The sequence below is a fragment of the Halyomorpha halys genome, unplaced genomic scaffold (assembly GCF_000696795.3).
Source record: "Halyomorpha halys isolate HHAL.00 unplaced genomic scaffold, Hhal_1.1 Scaffold1.1, whole genome shotgun sequence".
NCBI classification, from domain to species: domain Eukaryota; kingdom Metazoa; phylum Arthropoda; class Insecta; order Hemiptera; family Pentatomidae; genus Halyomorpha; species Halyomorpha halys.
In genome coordinates this window covers 1,479,957-1,506,058 of record NW_027115366.1, presented here as the reverse complement: position 1 = coordinate 1,506,058, position 26,102 = coordinate 1,479,957, and the positions used below count along the sequence as shown (strand labels likewise).

The window sequence follows — 26,102 nt, the reverse complement described above, 5'->3', positions numbered from 1 at the left end:
AATGTATGATGAATGATGGATTCCCCTTCATTTTTTATAAATGAAAATGTTCCTATGCTGACATTACTAACATTCAGTTTTCACCAATTTTTTTTCTATCATTATTGTTAATTACACTGGTTGTTGCCATTTATTGAGAAAGTTGATGTGAAATTTATTTCTGTTGGCAACTTATTATGATTGATGGATTTCCCTTGATTTTATTCATTGATTCTTCTAGTACTCATTATTAGTTAGATGATGGTACATTTTTGATTGATATTACTTTAATTGGTTGATAAATGTTCATTTGAAATTAAATTAACAGATTGGAACAGTTTCAATAATAAATAATTGTATTAATTTCTTTTTATACTAACTATAACTTTTCATGAATGGAATATGATTCGGGTGCGGTCAAAAAAACTCAAATAGTAAATAATTATTCTATTTTTAATGAGCCAACGTTTCGCCCCACATTGCAGGGCTAGAAAAGATACAAACACTTGACATAGTTACAAGAAAAAAACCATAAGTGGAATAAGTTTCATTGTATACCCTACCCCTGTTATGTTCCACTTATTTTTTTTTGTAACTATGTCAATTGTTTGTATCTTTTTTAGCCCTGGCGAAGCCCTGCAACGTGGGGCGAAACGTTGGCTCAATAAAAATAGTATAATTATTTACTATTTGAGTTTTTTTTACCTCACCCGGACCATATTCCATTCATCTATACACACGGTCAATCATTAATCATCCAGTATAACTTTTTATGTCCCATGTAAATAAATTATATTTCATGGCAATGTATGATGATTGATGGATTCCCCTTCATTTATTATAAATGAAAATGTTCCTATGCTGACATTGCTAGTACTCATTATTAGTTAGATTATGGTACTTTTTTGATTGATGTTGCTTTCATTTGTTGCTAAAGGTTATTTGAAACAAAGTAAACCAATTATTATGGTTCTGGTAAAAAATAATTCCATTTATTTATTTTCATTAATTATAACTTTGTTCTGTGGATTCTCCTTCATTGTTTTATAAATAAAAGTCCCTACACAGGAACACATTCTGGAGTTCTGATCAATATCTATTCCTCGGGTAACTGTCATTAATTTTTTTTTTTTTTTTTATGAAAAAGTAAACAAACATATTCTTATTTATTAATAACTTTAGTGACCATAACTGTACTTATTATAATATTCCAGCTAACGATCACTGTATTTTTAATAATTATACTATATAAAAATTGATGTTTTTAGGAAGTACTTACAAGCATGGGACAAGATGCTGTCAGAGAGGACTTTCTCCAAGGTAAAACAAAAGTAACCATCACTTCGGAAGAACTCCAGCAAATCGATGAACTGTTTATTGAGCTTACTACCAAGAGGGAGGAGCATATTGCTTTTCAGGTATACGCACTTTTATTTAGTCATCGCTTATAACTTAATCAGGCTAATGAATTAATATAAATGCTTTAAAGCGTATTTGTATTTAGGGGGGGTATAGATTTTTTTAAACTCAAGAAATGTTACATGACTTATTTGTAAGTTATCTTCTTAATATTTTTATTTTACTAGAATAGTAAATAACTGGAATTGTCTTCGTTGTGATTATATAATAACATATGACAAATATATATAGTTAGTTCATTCTTATAGAACTTCTGATAATTCCCTAGTTGGAAGGGCATAACTCTACTTCATTCCCGAGCAAAAGTAAAGCCAATGAGTGGGGAGTTGGCCACACTCACTATGTGCTAATTTACTTTGACATAAATAGCGATTCCACGCATTAATATAATAATTATCTGTAAAACCGTTGATTTTATTGCAATTGTGAATAGAATAGAAGTTTTAATGAATGTTATTTTCATTAATTTAATTTATCATTAGTGAAAATCCATGTAGCCATTCTCGTGAATTTTGTTCTATTTAAACCAATAAATTTCAATTCTAAGCAGTAGTAAGGATACAAACATATATTTACTTTTATAAAAAGTAGAAACTGCGTATACATATGTACGGGTTGGTAGGGAAGGATTTTCTTATATTTTTGTATTTGATCTCTTGTGAGATTGTGACATGTCGTACATTGACCAACTTACTCGCTATAAGTGTTTATTTTAAAGGTAAGATAAGTAATGCTTCCACAGAGAGTGGGAGTGACTAGCTCTCATAGTTTTTCTAATTTAGTGGGTTCCAATTTTTAAGTATTACTCAAATTAACTATCGTAAGTCTCCTCTTTCTATAATAAGTAAATGTTTTTAAAGTGATATAGGACCATCGCAAAATTGATATTTTTTTTCATAACTTCCTTTATTATTATATTTGTTTAATGCATACATATAACAGGGAAGTAATATATGTACTCCTGCAATATTTCACAGGTATACATATATCATTTGCCTGTTGTATGTATTAAACAAATATAATAATAAAGGAGGTTATGGGGGAAAAAAGGGGGTGGTTATTGGGGCTGGTCAGCCTGGAAAGATTGTATTATGTTTACATTTCATGAAACTATTGATTTCTCTATTGAATGTATAATTATTTTTGATTTGATAAATTTTATTATACTTTTTTTTTACTTGTATAAAACTGTTGACTAATTATAGAAATCTATTTTGTCTCTTTCAGGACATGTTTCAAGGTCCAGCAGAAGTGATGTCGCATCTTCTTGAGGGTAAGAACAAGGAAACATGTGGTACAACTTATGCAGCTCTCAAGGCAAAACTTTTGGATATTGCTAAATGTGGATATTTTGACAATGCGCAACCTGAACCAGTTGTAAGTATCTTAACATTATTTTTCTCCATATTTATTATTACAGTTACTTCTTTAAACCAAAAACACGTGAAATTTTTATTTAAATGTTGTAAATCTGAACTCGACAAGAAGTCATACTATTTTGTTATAATTACAATCTTCTGTATGTTTTTTTCCTTTCTTGTTTCTATTTAGGTCTAAAACAAGTAGGTATATGACTAAATATTCACTTACACATCTAAATAATTCCACTTATGTGCACTGATTCAGGTACACACTTTGCACATTTCACAAATAACATGATACTTGTTTAAATGTACATCAGAGAGCAACCATGAATTATTTTATTTTTTTTAAATGTTCTCAATTATACTTTATTTATAATCTTTACACTTTCTATGATAAATTTTAACAAATAAGGTTGACTGTGATAAAGTTTCAATTTAATGTGAATAATTGACTAATTAGGGTAATCTGTGGACTGATATAAATGACCTGGGCAAAATAGCCTGCATAAAATTGTATTAAGATTGTCCTTCAAGATGGCCGAAATGTTGTCGGACTTATAAAGGAATAAAAAGTGATTTGAGGTTAGAATGGATAAAATTTTATTTATTTAAAAAATATTCTCTTTTGATTCTAATTCTATTCTTAAAGTTAGATGTTATAATTATACAGCATTGGTTTACGATGTGAGAAAGTATTGGAAAAGCAGGGATTTATTATATATTTATCTTTATGTTGTAATATTTAATTTTATAAAAAACAAAAAAATTATCTGAATTTTGCGACTTGGTACTATGGTTACTCTATATTTTTTGGGTTGCTATAGAAACATAACGTAACTAACACTTCTGAATAGGAAATTTTACTAATTTTTTGATTAATAAATGACTAATAAATGTTTAATTTATTATCAGAATATTTGACTGTTGGAGAAAGCATTGGTTATTTATAACAGAGCAAGAAGTTATAGAATTGATTTTTTATTTTTTTCTATTTAGTTCTAAAATCAATGAATTTTTAGAGAAAAAAATTTTTTTATTAGGTAATATGAAGGAAGATCGTAAAAAATCTCATTATACAAGATCTTCCGGTTTTTGCTATTTTCTTTCTATTCAAGTAAAACATGAAGATATTTAGTTTAAAAAATATGTTTACTAGATAACACCATACTTTGTATAAGATTACATTAGTTGAAAATTGACTATAAAATAATTAAAAATTATGAGGAGGAGATAGGGGTGAGGTCGGTAAAGAATTGATATTATTGACTGCACTCTCAACCATCTTCTCATATCATAATTAAAAATTAGAAATACTGTATAGTGAGTGATAAAATATTTACCATAAAAATTAAAATAACAGTTATTATTGTTGCAAAACATAAAATGAATGAGCTTCATGAGAACAATTTTTTTTTTACTCATCTGTCATAATTGAACTGAACATTAATAATAATTAATGTTTTGTCTTGGTGATTGGTGACTTCGTGACACATTATCATGAATCATTAATAAGCAGATGGCAATCTCATTTTTGTTGTAGTAAAAGAATTATTTAGTCCACGTTTTGGAGGGGAGTATAATAGATCATTATTAAACAGTTCCCAAACTAGGTGCCATGAGCGAATTCCATTTTCTAAAAATAGCAAATGTATAGCTTATTACAGCATTTACTTTGTGCTATTTTTCTCTTCTTTTCCTTCATTTTCAACCTCTCAAGGATAATTTTGCTACAATTTTATTTATTTTTTTTATTTTTCTGGGTGCGGTCAGTCAAAAGAACTTGAATAGTGATCAAACTAATTATTGTGATCCAACGTTTCACACCACTTTGCAGGGCTAAAACGTAAACTAATGTTACTAAGTTAAAGAATAGATAACGTAAAACAAAAGTAAACTAAGTTGTGACTAAATATGATATAAAATATGTGAAAATCTATATAAAAATGAACAAAGTAAAATAAAAATTATATAAAGAGTACAAATTAACTAGAATTACAAAAAAGGAATTAGACAAATAATGAAAAGGTAAATAATAACAAATAAATCAATACAGTACCCACTAACAGAAGGGAATATGATTAAAATAAAGGTGTAGAAAAAAAGTAAAATAAACAAACTAGGATAGCTCTAACGTTGGCTCACGATGAATAGTTTAATTACTATTTAAGTTGTTTTGACCGCACCCGGGACCATCTTCCTTTTATATATTACACACAAATCAGTTAGCAATCTTCCAAATTTTTTTTTTAGCTCACCAAGGGTGTTGTGAAATGTTTTTGCCCAACAAGGTTACCATGGTATAACAAGCTAGGGAACTGTTGATTTATTAAGCTATCATGTAATATTATATTAGCTATCATGTAATGTTATTTTATATGTAATATTATATCATATAATATAGTATTAGGCAGAGTCTAAGAAATCATCGCGGTGTTGTTCATTTAATATTATGCGATTAGTTTTTGTTTTTTTTATTTTTACTCTCAGACTTAATCTATTAAAGAGAGATGGGAAAATAAGAATTATTTTAGGTTTTAATTTTTATTTAGTTGTTTTTATAACATTTAGATACTTCATTTTATTATTTATTTATGTTTTTCTTCAAATAAAGAAAGTTTTGGTTCTTGTTAGGGAGTTCTGTAGATAACCAAATACACCTAAGAAAAACTTTTCCCTATCTCGACTCGACCTCTATTGGTATTGTGAAAAAATAATTCTTTTTAAGAGAAATATTGTTAGAAGTAAAACTGCTCTTATTGGAATCTTCTTGATACTTTATTTTTTAAAAAATTACTATCTGATTACATAAAAAATATACTTTGTACATGTAAGCATAAAAAAAACAAATGCAAGATAAAACTTAGGAATAATCTTAATAAAACAAATATAAAATAAAAATAAACATATATGTTATTTTATATATATATATATATATATATATATACATACATATAATAAAACAATGAAAGAAAAAAAAATTAATGTCTGATACAAGCCTCTTCTCAAGATTAATACAAATTGTTGAAGGTAAATTCCCTTAGTTAGCACTGATCTTCCAAAGCTTAATAGGACAACTCAGGCTGTTTGTCCCTGATGTCAGTAGTTGAGGTCCAGAGCAAGTAATAACATTTCTGTGGGGAAAAAATACTAGATAGGTAACGGACGTCCTAGCAATATTGATGCAAAGCTACCTACTCCCATCAGTATTAGTATACACGTTAACAAAGACTAGCGTAAACTATCAAAGTCCATCCAACCTGCTTATGATGGTGTTTCTCTGGCTTACTTTAATACATAAAAATAGGATTTGTTTTGAATGTAATTTAATTAATTTACAATTTTGACTGAACCTTTTATTTTATTTTATCGGGTTGCTTTATATAACCATTTTAATCTATTTTCAGGAGCCCGTTGTGGAAGAAGTAGAGCCAGCAGCGACGGCCCCTCCGGTAGCAGAGGAACCTGCTGTAAACGTGGCTGTGAACATACCCATCGAACAAGCTCCTGTCATAGCTTGCAACTTTCAACCCAGTAAGTTCTTCGTTTAGTCAATTTTAATGACGACAGCCCAATCCTAGAGTCAATATCGAAATTTGAGGTTTGAAGTTTTGTGAAATATTGAAATTAAGATTCATAATTATGAGAGATAGTTGACCGTGGATGATAAATGAGGAGAAGATGGTTGGGGGTGCGGTCAATGAAAAACACAAATAAGTATGATTAACTTATTTTAATGTCCCAACGTTTCGGCTAGAGCTTCTAGTGTTCTTCAGGGCTAAAAACAAAACAAGATAACAACCACAGTAAGTATAGAAAAATAAAAAAATATAAAAAGAAAGTATAAACAGAATAATTTTACAAAATAGAATTAATAAAATGAAGTGATGAGAGAAGCGGGAAATAAACCTATGTAAACATTTTATTTCCCACTTCTCTCATCACTTCATTTTATTAATTCTGTTTTGTAAAATTATTCTGTTTATACTTTCTTTTTATATTTTTTTATTTTTCTATACTTACTGTGGTTGTTATCTTGTTTTGTTTTTAGCCCTGAAGAAGGCTAGAAGCTCTAGCCGAAACGTTGGGACATTAAAATAAGTTAATCATACTTATTTGTGTTTTTCATTGACCGCACCCTCAACCATCTTCTCTTCATTTATTGAAATTAATGTTTGAAGCTTTTCTCTGAAACTACTGCTCCCTTATTTGAGATTTGGCTCCAGTCATATTCTAAGTTCTTGGAACTCGTCTTAATGAAATTTTGTGAATATCGGTTTTTAAATAATTTATTAAAAACTATATATATACCGAAACTTTCCAAAGGTTTATTCGATTGATAATTACATTATCTACAAAACTAACAAAAAAACAAAAGGTTTAAACCATATAAATAGATCTTGCAGCTTTCTCATTATTCCTTTTTTTTCTCTCTCTCTCTCTTATATTGATAAATTTTTACTTATGTTTCAAGATTAATGTTATATCAATTGAGAATATAATTTAGGATTTGAGCCCTTGTCGAATCATAGATGTATCTGTTTTCACACTAATTCCCAACTTTGAACTGAATCTAACAAGCCATCTTCAAATTATATGTCTTAAATAATAGGTTTGCATATGGATTAATGAAAGTGGATAGAATTTTCTAGAATTTATACTAAACCATACAAACACTAATCTTCAACTTTCCTCAAACATTAGGATAAATAGTATTTATGGTTTTAAAAGTATAGGTGTGCTAAGGAAAATACCTATACGCATGTGTAAGCAAAAGTATTGAAAGATATCTGGATAGATTTATTTTATGTCATCTTTATATTAATCACCAAATATAAGCCAAATGAAATGATGAGCTGTTTCCAAAGTATAGATTTAATGAGGAAAATATATTTACACGTACATTAGCAAAAGTTGTGAATGGAATTTGATATAATCTGTATGTGGTCAACAAAGTGGCAGCGGGTATAATCCCTGGAAACTTGATTGTTTGAAGAGTAATTTGATTGCATACACAGAATCAAATTTATTTCTTAATGTAAAAAATATAACACATGAGTATAGATTTTCAATTAAGGTTAAGAGAAATTATTAGCTTCCCATTTGGTTGTACAAATAGCTCTTCTCATTTGGTTTCACAAATAATTATAAAAAAGTTTCTACAATTGGTTGTGAGGAAGCAAAAGGAAATATTGAGCCACAATTTATTATAATACGGTAATAGATGATTCTAGTGGACTTTTTGGTAAGAATAAAGACAGACCCGAAATTTTTGTTTGTCATTTATCGATATAAGAAATAATAAACCAATATTATAATTTGCATATTTTTTTTTATTTTTTTTTTTGTTCTTTGTTGAAATAATAGTAGAGTTAATAATTTAATATTATTGTTTATTCGCAGCTCATGTGAACCAAATTCCAGCTGCAGTTGTACCCACTCAGGTGCCACCTCAACCCAGCATTCCCGTTCCGGTCCCCGTTGTCATGCCTCCATTGGCGCAGCCTGAGGAGTTGAGGAATCCCAACGCTATTGAGACCACATATTTCACCCCTAGCCATCTTAGGGTCTTCCAATCTGGTACCATCGATTTCATGCAGGTTAATATTCATATCAATGATTATCTCGTGTGTAAAGTTTGCTTTGTTTATACATATACATTCCATATAATAATCTCATAACTGTACTTATCCCTCTTTCATCCCTCTCGTGATTTAAAGTCTGTCGATTTAGCTTACATTCAAGATACAAGCTGGTGAGAATATAAGTGTAATAAATCACGTTTCTTTTTTTGTACGAAATTGAATTTCCTGTAAGTATACTTAATGGATATATCTATTTTAGATATGTATTAATTAAGGTACTGTGTACTTCAATAAGATATAGATAAAAAATAAATTTAGTCTTGGACAAGGTCCCTTAAGAATAAGATGAATGTACAATTAAAAGAAAATATCCAGAAACTGCAATTAAGAAAAATAACTTAGATGCTCTATCTAATATACATCACTAAATAAAATAAACTTATCAATTAATTGATTAGTAACCCCTTGCTATATAAAATTTCTACTTATATGCCATAGATTTATGTACATATCTTCTTTTTTTTTTAATTTGCACGTCACATGTTTGAATATGTACATATTGGAGTACTTATAAAATATATTTTATAAAAAAGTATTCGTTTTTGTTTTAATTCTATTCTTTTAGTGAGATGTTATGATTATCTAGTGTTGGTTTCCAATGTGAGAAAGTATTGGAAGGAGAATATATATATATATATTGCTTTTTTTTTTTTTTTTTTTTTTTTAGTATTGAAGTAATAATAATACTATTTTAAATATTTCTTGATTAAACTATCTTCAAGTTTCCACTTCCTGTTTCAAGCTAATATTTCAAAAGTGATATAGGAAGTATAACTACTAGAAGGGTAGTGGATGAATATTAATCTTCAGCTCAAAATATAGACGTATCTAGGAATAATATAATTGCATCTGTAATCAAAAGTAGTGGATAGAGTTTATATAAATTAATTTTGGACCGTTTTATTACTGTTTCCAGTCTAGTTTCAAAACCGAAAAAATATTAATTTTTAATCAATTATATATGCTTCGTAGTTTTTGTTTTTCGATATTTATTTATTTGGAATTGTATTTAATGAGCTCTTGTTAAAATCTTATCCAGAGCATTACATTCGAATGCATTATTGCAGTAAAATATCTATAGTTTGTTTTTTCTTAATAATTAAAATATAAAATTATCAGCGACTAATATATGTTAATTTCCTATTAGGAGAATGAATTAGATACTCCCGATCATGTCGAGGCACCTCCTTCTATTCCAACGATGACTTATACAAACCAGAGCTTCACACCGATGGACGCAGCACAACAGCCAGCTCCAGTTGTTGTCTCCAATCCCCCGCAACCAGAACCACAGCAAATATATCAAAATGTAAGTTCAATTTATTTGGCAGATAACAATGATTTTTTTTAACTACTCTAAATACAATATACTGCTCTTCCTAGTTTCATTGTTCTGACAGAATTTTGGTCATTTTATATACGTATATTTTCAGTATGTCATATTTTTTTGTCATATAAATTCCTAATATCGAAGTAATAATTATGCTTTGTGCAAAGCAAAGGATTATTTTGTGGCTAGGAAAATAGAAGGAAGATGTCACACCTTAAGATTTTTGGAAAAAATAACAAAAATTTTAATTTTTTATTTTTACTTACAGCAATTCAGAATGCAGCAACTTCTTTGTTGCTCTCAATTTGTATTGAGTTTTTATTAATCAGAAATAATTAAAATGAAATTAATTCTTATTCAAAATAAAATAAAGTTATCAATTAATTTATTAGTAACCCCTAGGCTTATACAAACACCTGTGTATATAAATATTTTCACATATGTGACACAGATTCATGTTCATACTTTTTTTTTATGAGCCCATGCTATCTGATTAAACTACCACCCCTATTTATTTTGCCAAATAATAGAGCAGTCTGCTCCTTCGAAGTTATCTAAATCGATTTTCCATACTGTAAATAAATTAATTGTCAGTGCACTCGGTGTGTAAGCACCTAATTTTTTTCTGCAATGTATAAAATATGATGACCTTAATATACAAATGATAATTTGTACAGCAAACTGATGAAGAAAAAGGATGGTCCCATGCAGGCGGAGACAGTCACCACCACCAGCCAACTCAGCCTCTTACCGAAGAAACTAACGACTGGTGTGAGGCTGAACCAGCTGCTGGTGAGGACTCTTGGGCAAATCAAGCCGAGCAGCAATGGAGTCAACCAGCACAAGCTCAGCAGAACGATGGTCAGTGGGCTCTTATTTATATCTTTTGCTATATCATAAGCCCTTTCTCATCGAATAGATAGCATGTTAATTAGTATTTTTGTGAAACTTATAAATATCCATTGATGGCAGAAATGCTAAAGTGTATATTAATGGTACCCTTGGTCACGGTTTTCCAGTAACTGCTGGAGTTAGGCAAGAACATGCGCTATCTGCTGCACTGTTTAACTTTGCACTACATCGTGTGATTAGGAAGCTAAACTCCAATGAGGATATACTGTGTTCCACTCAAATATGTGCATATGCTGATGATAATAGCTTAGTGGTAAGGAATAAGCAATCTCTTATTGATTTGTTTAAACTGTTGAAGACAGAAGGTGAAGTTATTTGTTTAGAAGTCAATGAAAACAAAACCTAGTGCATGTTTGTAACTTGAGGCAGTGATTCAATAGCTAGAGAAGATTTGTGCGTTAAAAGTTTTTCTTTGGAACACGTTAAACTCTCCTATCTTGGTGTAAAGCTTAATTTCAAGAATGAAATGTCAGCAGAAGTGAATAGACAGATTATGGCAGGTGACTGGGCTTACTACGCAAACATAAGACTCTGGTTATCGCTGTTGTCACAAACGATAAAAATAAGCTTATACAAAATGTTAGTAAGACCAGTACTAACATATTCTGTGGAAACTTAGACCCTTTGCACCGGCACCATAAATGGTTTAAAAATCTTCGAAAGGTAAATTGTCCGTAAAATCTATGAACCTGTGTTGAAAGAGGGTGAATGAGAATCCGGAAGAACGGCGAACTATATGAGCGATATGGATCTTGTGACATTGTTTGCTTCTTACAAGCAAGGAGAATTGAATGGTTGGGTCATGTAGCATGGATGGATGAATCGAGAATGCAAACAAGAATTGCTTGAAAAATGTATGGTACCAGAAGAAGAGGACAACCTCGTAGACATTAGGTCCAAGATGTGGAAAATCTAGGTCTAAGAAGGAGAGCTTTGTACATATAGGACTGGTCCAATGTTGTCAGGGAAGCCAAGGCCCACCTCGGGCTGTAGAGCTATGTAGTTAGTGAAAATGTGAATAAAAGTATAAAAGCAATAAAAAATAAATATATAGTAGGGTAGTCCAGGTTACCCCAAATAAGGGTAGTTTAAAGGGAGGTTGCTCTGCTTATCAGGTAAATTTTATTCAATGTTTAAGATGATGATTCAATAAAAAAAATATTTGTGTTGAACTATCGCATCAGCGGATATATATTCTAGATTTCATTGTATATTAAGGATCAGTGACTGGTGTAAATGAATAGAGATTAGGTTTATCTGGGGATGCATTGGCCGCTCTATTGGAGCCATATTTGGACAAATGATACATATTATTTGTTCACAAATGGTGTATACACAAATCGAGAAAGAACTGTGGTTGCCCCTGGCTGAATCACAAAGTGATGTTGTCCAATACTCTTATAAGTTTTTCAATTTCATATTCTTTTTTTAAATACTGTGTACTTGTAATAATTAAATATGATCAGAATTATAGCCACAAAAAGCGATTAGAATATAGGGAGGTCAGAGTGAGGTGTGTCCATGGACAATGTTAAGGGAAAAGATAAAGTATTAATATAGGAATTTTATCTTATCCTTACATTATCTGTTATAGTTATGATAAAATTAATGTGATACTGATAAATTCATTACTGCCACTTTATCTCTAGTTATGGAGGATCTCTAAATAATAAATAGTATTTAAGTTATCTGAAGTTCATTACAAGAAACTTAACTCAGGAATTTAAAAGTCTGATTCCAATGTAACTAAAATTCTGTTTGTTTTCTTAAGCATTGTGTTTGAATTAAATTTATTTTTCAGGTTTTATAATGCAAGGCGGGAGAGGACGTGGAGGTCGTGGGCGAGGAGGAGGTGACAGGAACCAGAAGGGAGGAAATTACAGTGCTAGGGGCAACAGGCCCGGCAGGGGTAAGTTCAGCTTCCTGTTGTTTACGGCTGAGGGATGTCCGTGATGTAGAAAGTTTTAACATGCTACTAAATGTTACATGTATAATTGTGAACAGCCTTATTTTAAAGCCCATGTTACATGTTAAACGCAGAGCAGCTCTTAGCGGATTTATTGGGCAATTTATTTTATCTTAATAAGATAATAAAATCTCCACTAGATTTGTCACATCGTCTTTCCTCTACCTTACCTGTTCTTTGTTTCTACTCCTAGTTTTTTTTTTTTTTCATTACTTTATTATTGTTTTTATCTATTACTTAATTGGAGTTTAAAAACGTCAAAAGCAAACACGAACTAGAGCAAAACTAACCTAGCAAAACGACAATAGACAGAATGGTATGGAGCTCAGCTGAACTGTTGCGTGGCGTCATTCTCCATTTAGCAGCTCTAGTAACTGGCTCTTAGCCATGTTAAATGTTTCTTCGTTTTAAAATACTTAAAATTAGGAAATATTTCTCCATTTAACATTCTTTAAAATGTTAAACTAAAGATCATGAAAACCCAAATGTTTTAGTAAAATAATATGTAGCAGTAATTCAGTAATAACAATAATTTAAAACATATTCTCCTATCAAATGTACACACTCTATTATACATTGGTACCATTTCCTCTTATCCAATGTCTTTTAATTATTAAACTGTTTATCGGCAGCAGATGATGATTTTAGGATTCCCCTTCATTTATTTTATAAATGAAAATTCTCGCCAATCTGATGTTGCCTGTATTTTTAATTTAACCTTGACTGTTAACTGTTACTCAATTATCTTCAGAAAGAGCTTTTTCTCTTGTGCCTATTAACTAGTTTTATGATCACCTAAAACATTTTTTTGTTTAAATTTCATCAAAGCTATTGTTAGTAGTAAACTAATGTGTTGTGAGTGAAGTAATTATTTTCTTCTTGATTTCCATCGAGTTTTTATTCAAGGTTTCGATACTTATAAAAGTAAATATTCATTTTAGATGAAGAATTTAATATGTAATATCATCCAAAACTAATGTTAGTTTTTTTTTTTTTTTGCAGGAGGCTATAATAACAGGGACGGAGGATACAATAGAGAAGGCGGATATGGAAGCGGTGGTGGAAACTACAAAGATCAAAACAGTTACCAGAACGGTTATCAAACTAGAAGTGAGCGAGGAGGCAGGGGTAGAGGTGGCGGCCAATCTAACGATAGGCAAGGTAAAGCTATCTCTTAAATATCTTCCAAAATAGAAGGTTTTATTTCTATTGTGTCTGTTGAGGTAACAATTAGATCCTTCTCGCATGAATTACTAGGCAACCTAATCTCATCCAGTTCTAATCTCTCATTTCACAATTGGTTAATATGCAACCAATTACATCCTGTTCAAATCTAGCTTGCTTTGATTCTTCTCGTCTCCTCTACTTCACTAAACTACATGAGACATTAATGAATAATTACCTTACCTTCTGGATAATATGCTTGCACTTGTTGACAGTTGAGTAATAAAACTCCAGCTATGTTAATCCTACATTACTCCCTGAGAATTATGGAACTATAATGGAAATAGCATAGCAGGTTCTGTCTTATATTTAACAATGCTTTAGGATTAGACATGTTCCTTTCTCGATCTGCCAACTTACCAATTTCGAAGTTTTAAAATCTACATTTTTAATCTATATAAAACTTGTTCGAATTTTTAACATCTTTGAAAAAATGCATGCACTCATTTGGCATTAAGGATATTTGACCATGATGGAATCATCACTGGATTAGGAACAATGATGACAGTAATTTTGGGTCTAAAAATAAGTGATAATTCTAGAAAAATACAGTGAAAGAATTATTTTTATCATTAATAAACCGTACTTTTGAGCAGTTGTTGTCAGTCAGTTAAAGTCTGCAGCCCATCCCGTGTCAGCTTGAGCAAAATATTTGCAAACCTAACAAGAAAGTTGTAACAATAGATCCTCACAAAATGTGTATTGTAACAGCTATAGACAATTAATACATTTGCTAGTTATGCTCATTTAATTTTTTAAATGGAAGTAGTTTTGCCAGAAAAAAATCTATGAACATCATTAATGGTATTATATACATATACTAAAAACATTATATGCCAATATTTCTGTATCCTGTATTTTGTAAGACATTTTATGAAATTGAAATCTGACTCCTGAACTGTTCATGGAAATAAATGTTCATCAATTTTAATTTTGTCTTATCTTACATTGCATACATGGTGTTCAATACACTCCACGCAACAAAAATTTTCTAAGGAGCGAGTTGTGCACACACATTTTGTATGCAATAATCTTATTTATACGAATTAATTTATTAATTGGGTGATTTCCATAGTGGACAAGTTTTTTTTTTTTTTATTATAAATGAACAATGTAAGGGAAAATAAATTTTGTGCTTTTGAAGATGGTGTTAAAAAAAATTGCTGTCTTGAATGGTTTAAATGGTAATTTCAAAGAATTAACTAATTTTTTTTGTTATAGGAGGAGGCCGAGGTAGGGGAGGTAGTGGCGGCCGACCTGGAGGTGGCTATCGCGGAGGCAGCGGTGGTTACAGGCAGCAGCAGCAGCAGTAGGCGCTACTGAACATCACAAGCAACCAAGGATGATGAATTCATTATTTATCTCAGTAGGAAAGAAATTGTCTTACAAAACAGGCTAAAGTTATGACGAGGGGAGGCTTTTTTCACAGGGATGAAGTGAAAAGGAAATTTAAAAAACAAAAAAATAGAAAAAATGTATAAAAAAAAAATCTTGTCGAACTATCAGAGCTCAATGCATACTGGACTAAAAAAGGAAAGATAAAAAAACCAAAAAAAAAAAAAAGAAAAATATGCAATTTGTAAAAAGTACCATTACTTGCTACTAAGTATTAATTCAACGGGGCATAATAAAGGAAAAACAAGTGCTTTAATGTTCATTTTTGTGAAAATATTTTGTTAACCGTGCACCAGCTCCTGCTCCTGCTATAAGGATATCTTAGATCAGATACAATAGTCAAAATAGTTCCTGTTCTTAATTTCTTTTAGTTTGTATTGTATGTACATATCTTTAACGTGATTTTATAATTACCATTTTTTTTGATGTCTTATTTATAAACATTTGACTCCTCTTCGTTAAACATGAGAGGGAGCAATTAAAAAAAAAAAAAAGGCATTTATCAAATTGCTCCTGTTACTGATTTTTGAAATATATATATTTGTAAGTGGCAGATTATCTTGTAAATAGAGAACATTTCGCCAAGAAAAATTGAATGTATATTTATTTGCTGCTGTTCTTTCTCTATGTGATACGCGATGATTTATTTAACGGTTCTCGAGGCTAGAGGAAGCTCTCCACGAATGAATATACTACAGCTAGCTGCCAACTTTAAAAAAAAGAAATGTTTTTGTGAATTTAGTAGCCTTCTTAGGGAGGGAATTTTTCCTGCAGAACTGTGAATTCAAAACCATTTTAAAATATTGTGTTAACCCTGGTGTTTGTGTGAGCGACATTGACTTCTACATGCAGCCAGAATTGTCTGTGGCACTAGTGTTAATTTTTTTTCTTTCTCACTTATTTACAGTCCTTATTTTATAAGTTTTGTGTATATAACAAATAAGTTTAAAATAATTGAGTTTTTGTCTTTTGTTGAAGGAAACATTGTGACAATAAATTAAATTAAAAAAAAAAAAATTGATGAAAAAATGATTTAGATTAAATATATATTGATGGAACCCTTTTGAGCATAACCTTTTTTTATCTTATACGTTACTTGTAAGAAAGTTAACATTATTCCTAATGTATTTAACAACTGAAACACTCGGCATTATGTCAGTCAGCTATTGTTTATACTTGTATAATAAAAAAATGTTTATTTGTCATAGTTGTGCTATACGCAAATTGTATAGTCAACATAACGGATTTTGTATTAAAATTAAACTTGTCAGTTTAGTTATTAATATCTTTAAAATCCCTGTATCCTTCATCTTGTTTTGTATTTGTTATTTTTTCAGTATTGAATTCTAGTGTTTCTAAAATGATGGATTTTTCTATTATGAAAAAGCAAATTTGATTTTTCATTACATTGCCTTGTTAAGCTGTAGTTCCTATTCTTGATGGAACAATATTTGTACGAAATAATCTAGAAATATATTGTTTCAATATTTGTACGAGATAATGTAGAAATATATTGTTTCAATATTTTTTTCTTTTTATCAAATTTGTTGATTAAATATTTTCACTTATAGAGTTGTTTTCCCTATGTCAACACTTTCTTTTTTTTCTATAGCTAAATTAATGAACCAAATAAAGATTTCTATTTGGATTAAATATTTACAGCAGAATTAACGGTTATTTGTGGTAGCATTCTTTGATTTTTGGTACAATAGGAGAAAAAAGTCAGTTATTTCACCCCAATTAAATGAAAACTATGTATAATTACTAGTCATAACTGATGAGTCTGCTGAGTAATAGTGAATATAAAAAATGGTGGCTGTTTCAAAATGTTAAGAGAAATTACATTTCATGTTAATATAAAATTTACATTTATATTTTATACATATATAGGGTGTTTTTTTAAGCCCGATAGAACTTGAAATTGTAAAAAATAACACAAAAAATTAAATTGTAATCAAAATTTTTTTTTTATTCGAAAGATCAATACGTGACATTAACATTTGAAAATGATTTCGGGCATATGGGCACCGCGGCTGTTCTTGACGAAGCGCATTCTGTAAAATTGTGTTCAGCGATGAGGCGCATTTTTGGCTTAACGGGTTTGTTAATAAGCAAAATTGCCGCATATGGTCGTGCGATTTGACACCTCTCGATTATTTCCTGTGGGGCTACGTGAAGTCACTGGTTTATGCTGATAAACCAGCAACAATTGACGCCTTGGAGGCCAGCATTGTTCGTGTTATTCGTGACATACGGCCAGCAGTGCTCGAAAAAGTGGCCCAAAATTGGACGTCCAGAATGCGCTTCGTCAAGAACAGCCGCGGTGCCCATATGCCCGAAATCATTTTCAAATGTTAATCTCACGTATTGATCTTTCGAATAAAAAAAAATTTTTGATTACAATTTAATTCTTTGTGTTATTTTTTACAATTTCAAGTTCTATCGGGCTTAAAAAAACACCCTATACTATATCTTCAAAACTACTCGTCACACTAGAAAATCTAAGAGAACATGAATTAAAGTAGAGTGAATTTACTTAAATATGAGCCCTAATAGAGCTGTTTATGTTCTATAGTTCCAGGGATACAGCTTTAAATTGCAACATTTCATAATGGAATAGCAAAAAAATCAGTAGTGAATGAATTTTTTGGGGGGAAACTATATCTCGGGAATCATTAGATGTACAGATGTCTATTAGCACTAAAATTAAAGCTGGCTTAATGGACTATAAAGTAGTTAATGACATTTATCTTCTTAGTACTTTTTATGAATGAAATAAATTCACAGAAAGTTGATTTCTAGTTTTGAAAAATATATTTCAGCAAACCATATAGCGTACAGATGCCTACCAGCGCTCAAATTAAAACTCGTAAAATGTAATAAAAAACAGTTTATGACATTCATCTTCATAGGAGTAGTTTTAAGATATTTCTAAAATAAATTCACAAAATGTTAATTTCTAGTTTAGATAAAATTTATGAAAACATAGAAAATGCATATCTTATGGATATAAATGACAAACTACTTTATAGTAAACTTAATATTTAATTAAATTTGCCTTAATTTTGAATGCTGGCCTGACAGACATTTGCATGTCATGTGGTGCCACAAATATATTTTTTCATCAATTAAAAATTTTGTCTTTACAACTAGAAATCAACATTTTGTGGATTTATTTGATCAAATCACATAAAAAGCACTACTAAGATAAAAAAAAAAAAAAAACCTTTGTAGTACATTAAACTAACTTTAATTTGAGTGCTAATAGACATCTGTAGTCGAATGGTTTGTTAGATACACATTTCTCAAAATAGATTCACTAACTTCTGATTTTTCAGTGCATTTTTTATGAAATGTAGCTTTTTAAAAATCTATATCTCGTAACTTGAGCGTAAACAGCTCTATTGGGGCTCATATTTAAATTATGCTCTCTCAGGTTTCTACTGTTAGTAGTTTTAAAGATATGGAACCCCGAATAAAAAATTTTTAAACAGCTGCCATTTTTTATTCCCTCTACATATACTTGGCAGACACATCAATTTTGACTTTTTATTATATATAGTTTTCATTGAAGTAATCCAGGGTGAAATAACTGTCTCTTGGGCTCTTGTACTAACAGCTTTTGTGAAAGAAAAACCCGTGCTAAGTATGTTCCGGATAGTCTGAAATGGTAGTTGGAACAGACCTATAGGATTTGAAAAAGAATAATCTATATCTCGCAAACTATTAATAATAGCTCTATTAGGGCTCATATTTCAGCAAATTTATTTACTTTAATTCATGTTCTCTTAGATTTATTATTGTTGTTAGTTTTAAAGATAATAGAGCTCCAAATGAAACATTAAGGTTTTGAAACAGCCATAATTTTTTTACTCCCCCTACCTATACTTGGCAGACTCATCAATTTTGACTAGTGATTATATACAGTTTTCATTAAAGTAATGAAAAATTGGGGTGAGATAACTGCCTTTTTTTCACCCCGGCTCTTGTACTATTTGGTGAGATGCGTTTTTCTCCCTCCAGGTTCTTTATTTACTAACATATTTGACGGTATTTAATGAAAGAAGTGATTTAATTTTATTATTTTGGTGCAGAATAATTTTTAAGTGGTCGAGGATGGTGGAAGTAATTTTTATAGTTGGTACTATCTTACATCAAGTGGGGGAAATTAGGCCCCGTGGATATGTCGCTGGAAATACACAAAATAAAAAGTATCGCACAAACTCACTTCATAAAGTGATCCTAACTTAATAATAATGTTATACCAAGAAGAGATACATTAATGAAACTAAACAGTTAATACTTATAGCAGTAGGTAGGTAGCGAATGTTTGGTAAACAAAGGAAGCCACAAACTTCCTTATCCACATGCTTGCTTTGTTCTTTTGAATTTGGTTGGATATAACATTCAATTTCCATTATAAAAAGACAACACAAATAACAGTAATGTTGGTGGTAGATAATAAAAATTATTTTTCTGATGTGTTGAGTCCAAATATTTATCTATTGGCAGTTCTAAAACGATGCAAACTGAACACAGTGTGGATCCCGCTCAAGTGTCCTATAGTTTGTGCCTGAAAACCGACACTCAGGGGATTGGCCCAAATTTTATACCAACTTGTATCAGACAATCCAAATAGCTCATCAACAAGATGGCGATTTTGCCTGGGTTTGTCAAATGTGTTGAGGTATCTTAAGAATATATTTATGATACAGTCAATTAATTATATACATTATATTAATAAGAATTTATGTGATTTAAAACATACAAAATAGTTAAGTGTGAATAAATATTTAAACATAATTATTGTAATAAAACTTTTTATTGTATTGATTTAATCAGTTCATACTCTCAATCCTAGCAAGAGAGCATTGCCAGGTCAGGTAGTAAACATAGGAATACAATTGGGAAGTTTAATTCTGTCTTTAATATGAAAAAAGTATGAACAAACCAATGCAGTTGACCTCATGAGAGGATAAACAATGAAATAACAAAGATAAATATGATAAAGTGACTGTTTCTTTTGAAATAGAAAACAATGAAAACATTTTAATGTTATAACAAAAATAAAAGTTTTACAAAATGGAAAAAAAGTTTATTACAAATTTCATATTGAATTTAACCTTACAATTTAAAATCATACAATATATTTACATTGTATTAAGACTACAACTGAATAAGATTTTTGTAAACATTTCTTAATTTAAATATGTGAATACTTTTTAAATATATATATACATTAATGTTCAAACTCATCAACATTTAAATTATAAATATAAAAATTAAATAAATAAGTTTAATCCTGTTTACTAGGTTTAGTTTCTGAATAAGCCCGGTAAATGTATAGTCCCAAAGCTATATGCAGAACAGCAATGGAAGAAACAGCAGAGTAAACATTACTTGACACACTTGACAGACCTATACCTGAAACAAATAACAAATGTAAATATTCAGTAGTTTAAAGCTCAAGCTAACTAAGAAATTATAAAAACTCACTGTCAAATATAAGTAGTTTAGATCCGAAAAATGTAATGACTGGTAGAGCAATTATTATTATACAATAATAAAATACTGTCCTGAAGAGCCTCAAGTCTGACAATTCCTGAAAAAGTTTTTTGCGTTATATAAACTTAATTCAAGGCTAGAATCCCTATAAAACAAAAATTATGAAGAATAAATGGTGGCATACTCTATCTGGTTGATTCATTTTGACAATTTTGAAATTTAAGTTATAAACAAGATTCGTTATCACACCCTTTTTAAGTCCATTCCCGAGATCGATTTCGAAATAGGAGAGAGCGGTTACATAGAGGTATGAAAAAATATAAAATACCAGAAGAAAGTGATTGTGAAAATAAATATTCTTTCCAAACTAGTGTTTTCTTTAATATTAAATATTTGGTCATATTTTATTTTGTTTATTCCCTAATTGACCATTTATAGTATATGGGGGAGGGGGAAACTGGAGTTATCCTATAGGTAAGCAACCTATTCTATGACACCATAGTGGGAAGGATGAGTTCACATTCCATGGGACCGTCACTGCTTGTTATCTTAAAGTGTCAGAAACTTCTGATCCCTGTTTCATAATGAAACTAATAGTATTAGTAAATACGACCCTAATACTTGTACGGGGAGATGTTAGTTCTATTGCAAAATTGAAAAAGAACAAGAGAAAGTTATGTATCCATAGCATTGGTAGAGCGTGAAATCGCTTAGCTATTAATGTCTCTAATATTGAAAAGAAAACAAAAAACGATTTAAAAATATATAGGTGATATTTTAAAAGTAGTATGTACCAGATTAGCAAGTGATGAAGTATCTAGTACGAAAAATACCGTTTTCGTTGCACACATTTCCTGCGATATTATACTCTAACCTTAGAATAGTAGGCAATTCACTAATCTTAGCTTTATATAAAAGAGTGTTGCCTGATTTAAAAACGTATTTTTAAGTGGGGCTATTCCGAAATCTCAATACTAAAGAATATAATTGAAAATATTGAATTGATTAGGAATTTACAATTGTATTAATGTCGGATCAATTAAATAATCAAAACTATTAAGAAAAAACAGAAAGATTGTAGATTGTTTTATTATCTTAGTGCAGTATACAATTTCAATATTGGAGGCAAAACTGACATAATTATCAGAAATGATTAAAGCATAATAACACTCAAACAGTGAGACTGTCCCATTGGATAATTTTACCGAACTTTACTATTTTGTTTCTGATAAGAAAGTACAGCTAAAAGTATTAGGATCGAAATTACAAGTAAAATATTTCAAAGTACAGGTCATTCTGTTTCTACAAGTGGTTTCTTGTACTAGTTTTGGGAATATACAAATATTTATTTGTATTTTTAGTATAAGTCTAAAAAGAACTAAGTTAATAATTTATAGAGTTACTAATAGTGTTATTTTTAAGGGTTAATAGTAGTGTTAGTGTTGTTAACGTGAGTTTTGTTTTAATTAGTTGTTAAATTAGATATTTTTTCAACAAAAATGTTGGACGATTTATTGTTCAGTATTGAAGATGTTGGAATGATGATAATGTTGAAAAACTATTGTCACCAATAAATACTGTAAAATTAATGTTTACAAATTTCTTTGATAGTTTTACCCGACTAAGTACAAATAGGATAAATAAAGCATTTAGGTAATTATTGTAATATGACCAACGATTGTAAATATTTTGACACAAGTCGAGATCGTGATCCTCAAAATGATTGGTTTTTGTCTGTCCTTCTATGCTTATACAAGAATATTTTGAGCTAGAGACTTGACCAATTCATAGGTTTTATTACTCATCTTGCACAGTGACATTTCAAGAATGTTTAGAACAATTTGGGCTCAAATATAAAAAAAATTCTGCATAAAATATGTTTAGTAAGACCGTTTCTGAATATGTAATTTTTTTTTTTGAGCGAATGGTTTAACTGATTTTCATGATTTAAATTATTCACACTTCTATGTTCCCATAAAAAAATCAAGATTTCTGGCAGGGGTAAGCTAGTTTACTATTATTTTATGTTATCTTATTATCTCACTCTTTCACATATCTCTGTCTTATCTTAAGCACAAACGTATTCAAGAGATGCAAATAATAAAAAGTAAAAATACTAAACTAGCCCAAAAAAGGAATAAGCTGAACCTCATAATCAGGTCTTCAATCAGCAAATCTAATAAGAATTCGAAAAAAAAAGAAAAATTGAGATTGGATCTCACGAATTGGTTTTCTCTTCTGGGTGGTTCAATTGAATTTTTTTTAATTCCCTCCAGTATCCAACACTTGACTTTCGTCGCTCGCAGATAAGTTACGTAAAATTACCGTGTCAGAACGTTATAATGCCCATATTATTCAATTCGTCATAACAACAGGACTGTACAATGAATTATCGAGGGCACTAGCCAGTTCGCTCTAACAAACAATATACATAGACTTATATGATGCATTCAGATAAAAGTGCTAAAATGATCATTAATAATAAAAAAAGATTGGAGCATGTCTTATAAGAGTTACAAGCATAAGTTGAATTTTACTTCTTGATGTAGAATTTAACTTCTTTGTTCATTAATGATTTGTTCATCTTGAAAAAATTATCAGCCGTGCACCTTATTCTAACAGCAGTGGTTCTGCCTTTTCTTATTTGAAGGTAAGATATTTTTTCTTTAATTTTGGTCTTTTATCAAGTCCTACTTTTAAGAAATCCAATAATTTTATGATGTTGAATGTTCATCAGTAAAAGGGTGTGCATTAGGAAAGAATTGGAGGTGAAATAATATGTTTTGAAAGTATTGAAAATGATGTGTTAATATTTTCTTTCCTTATCTATTTGACCATTCTATTAAATATTTTATTATTTGTATTTATATTTGTGCCTAAATAAAATATTTTCATAGATATAAATGATCTAATTTAAAAGATTTTTAGTAATTAACCTTAAAATCTAATAAATACTTAAATTAACTATTAATGGTTATATTATTACTGCAAAAACACACCCCTAGGAGAAAGAAGTAGAAAAAAGTTCTATAATATTTATATACACTTAGTTTACATTAAATATGATATTTATAACAATTTATTAATTTTAGGTTTTTCATATAGTATGATTCCTCATCCTAAAATGGGTCTTATTTTGCCAAATCAATCTATAGTCCTAAACTTTTTCGAGCCTGTGTTGTGTAATCAGAATAAAATTTTAGATTCGAGTTATAAATTTTTGTTCAACCCAAAACTACAATTTTTTTTTAGTATGTTTCGATTGGTTTTTAGTTCATTATACCTCTTAATCTATTTTATCAGGAAAGTTCAAAGTATGTATTTTCATAATATCCAGAACTTTAATATTATGTGTTAGTTTACTTTACCAAATTAATCTTTAAGTGCTTCAAAATTTCCAAAAAAGTTATTTTCTTTAAAAAAAAATTTTGAATTAAAAATAAAGTGTTAAATGTATATACTACCAAAATCAACCAAAGGCCAAATTTTCTTTATTGTTTCTGTTAAGAAATAAATTGAGTAATAAGTTTTACCAAATAATTTTCTCCTGAAATTTTGCTTTTGAGTTGAATGTTTTTCTTTTCTCTTTTGTTTTTAATTAATCACTGACTTGCAGTTAAAACTTCCATTTTGTTTTAAGTCCTTCGACAAAATTTTAATTACCCTCTTCTTATCTTCACTTTATCTCAGCATGATACTTATAAGTATCATTTTACTTTATTATTCATTTATGCCCATCAATTTTGAAAACCATTTTTGGTACAATTAAATTTTAATCTTAGACATTTTATTGGTATAACTTCTAATAGATATTGAGCAAGAACTATACAGTACCCACAATACTTAATCTTCATTGTTTAATCTGCAGCTAAGGGTGTAAAATATTTTGCCATTTTTTTTTGGTTTTTCTTTCAAGGAATAAACTCTTATTTCCTTTATTTTATGTTGTGAACAATGTGTCAGGCATCCAATCCATTTACAAATTATTATGTTAGAAGAAGTTAGTTATATTCATTTTTAAATTTAATTTGAATATGTTGATGGTCGAGGGTGTGATTAATACAAAGAATATTTAGTTAACAATTATTTATTTGCTGACATTTCGTCCCACTTTGGAGGGCTGTTGTGTTTCAAAATCAGCGAACAAATCAATCAATTTACTTTATTCACAATTATTTTAAAATATTTTATATTGCATAATATATAAGATTACAATTACTATTTAAATTCAGGAAAGCCAAGTGTTTTTACGTATGTACGTAATTACCTTATTTACTTTATATTGTACATTCCCCTTTTAAGTGATTTGTCCTGATTATTAAATTTTTCATATCCTTAGTCCTGAAAATTACTTTTTATTTGCTATAATATTTGACCAAGTGTATTGGGACATTTCATTTGACATGTCGTGTTTTTATTATTTCAGAAATTCAAAATAAAATTAGTTGACTTTTGTCATTTACTACGTTCATGTTTACAAATTATAATTAGTTAATCCTCTATTTTTTGATAATATTTATCATTATTCCAATTGATTGGAAATGATAATTTTTTTTTTTATGAGTTTAAATTTGGACACACTCCACAACCCAAGCTGCTAGAAACATTATTGCAGCGTTTGGGGAAAGGTGTAGTAAAGAACAGACTCTTTACCGTTGGTTTGAAAACTTTTTGAAAATCTGGTGACCCAGATTTGGATAACCAACCCAGAGAAAGACCTCCATCAGTAATTGACAACGATGAACTTAAGCTTACCAAACAATAAAGGACTATCAGCACAGCTGAATACAAAAGTAGTAACAGTTTCTCAAAAGAATGATCAGTGAAATGTATTGGATTATTTTTAATTTAAAAGTAAATGTAAAGGTTGATAAGATTTAACTACTTTTAATATAGTAATTTTTAAATAGTCTATATAATAGGTGGGATGGCTGAAACAGTGCCCAGGTAATAAAATAAATAGATTAAAAAAGAAGTACTTAATCTCATTTTTTAATATAAATATAGTTTAGAAATGGACTTGGACGGGGATTAAACAGTACCCGCAATACCACAATAGAAGCACACTGATGGGTTTTATTATTTTTATTATTACTGTTGGTAAATGATGGGTATAATAATTTTGTATTAGCACATTTGGTTATTAGTTTTATAAATAACATTAGCATAGATATTTTATAGATAACATTAACTTAGTTAGCATGATAGTTTTATAGGTAACATTAACATAGATATTTTATAACTTTAATTACCATTACTCATGCTGCTAAAATTTGATTTATTTTTGGTTAAATCCATCAAAATTTAAATGAATTAATGTTTATTTAGGTTACGCTATTGATATTTTTAAATACTTCAGATATAAT

The 26,102-nt window shown here is 29.6% G+C and overlaps 2 protein-coding genes across 2 annotated transcripts in view; one reads left to right on the top strand and one right to left on the bottom strand.

The window, feature by feature from the left end:
- Capr (Caprin) overlaps positions 1-15,267 on the top strand; it is a 20,195-nt gene extending 4,928 nt beyond the window's left edge. Inside the window, exons 4-12 of the mRNA XM_014426739.3 lie at positions 1,248-1,397; positions 2,626-2,775; positions 6,167-6,293; positions 8,163-8,359; positions 9,552-9,713; positions 10,412-10,595; positions 12,448-12,555; positions 13,615-13,773; positions 15,058-15,267. Coding sequence (XP_014282225.1) covers positions 1,248-1,397; positions 2,626-2,775; positions 6,167-6,293; positions 8,163-8,359; positions 9,552-9,713; positions 10,412-10,595; positions 12,448-12,555; positions 13,615-13,773; positions 15,058-15,149 — 1,329 coding nt within the window. The 3' untranslated portion in view covers positions 15,150-15,267. The remainder of the gene's footprint in view (positions 1-1,247; positions 1,398-2,625; positions 2,776-6,166; positions 6,294-8,162; positions 8,360-9,551; positions 9,714-10,411; positions 10,596-12,447; positions 12,556-13,614; positions 13,774-15,057) is intronic.
- Positions 15,268-20,391: 5,124 nt separating this feature from the next.
- LOC106680670 (vacuolar ATPase assembly integral membrane protein VMA21 homolog) lies at positions 20,392-21,027 on the bottom strand. The gene is made up of 3 exons (XM_014420934.3): positions 20,921-21,027; positions 20,728-20,833; positions 20,392-20,655 (listed from the first exon to the last, which is right to left on the bottom strand). The coding sequence occupies exons 1-3, from the start codon at positions 20,936-20,938 to the stop codon at positions 20,528-20,530; spliced, it is 252 nt and encodes an 83-aa protein (XP_014276420.1). The 5' UTR covers positions 20,939-21,027; the 3' UTR covers positions 20,392-20,527.
- Positions 21,028-26,102: the final 5,075 nt, after the last annotated feature.

Excerpts from the sequence above, each read along its gene's own strand:
- LOC106680670 (XM_014420934.3), bottom strand. Across the intron at positions 20,656-20,727 it reads TAAACTACTTATATTTGACA|GTATAGGTCTGTCAAGTGTG; the intron begins GTGAGTTTTTAT and ends TATTTGTTTCAG.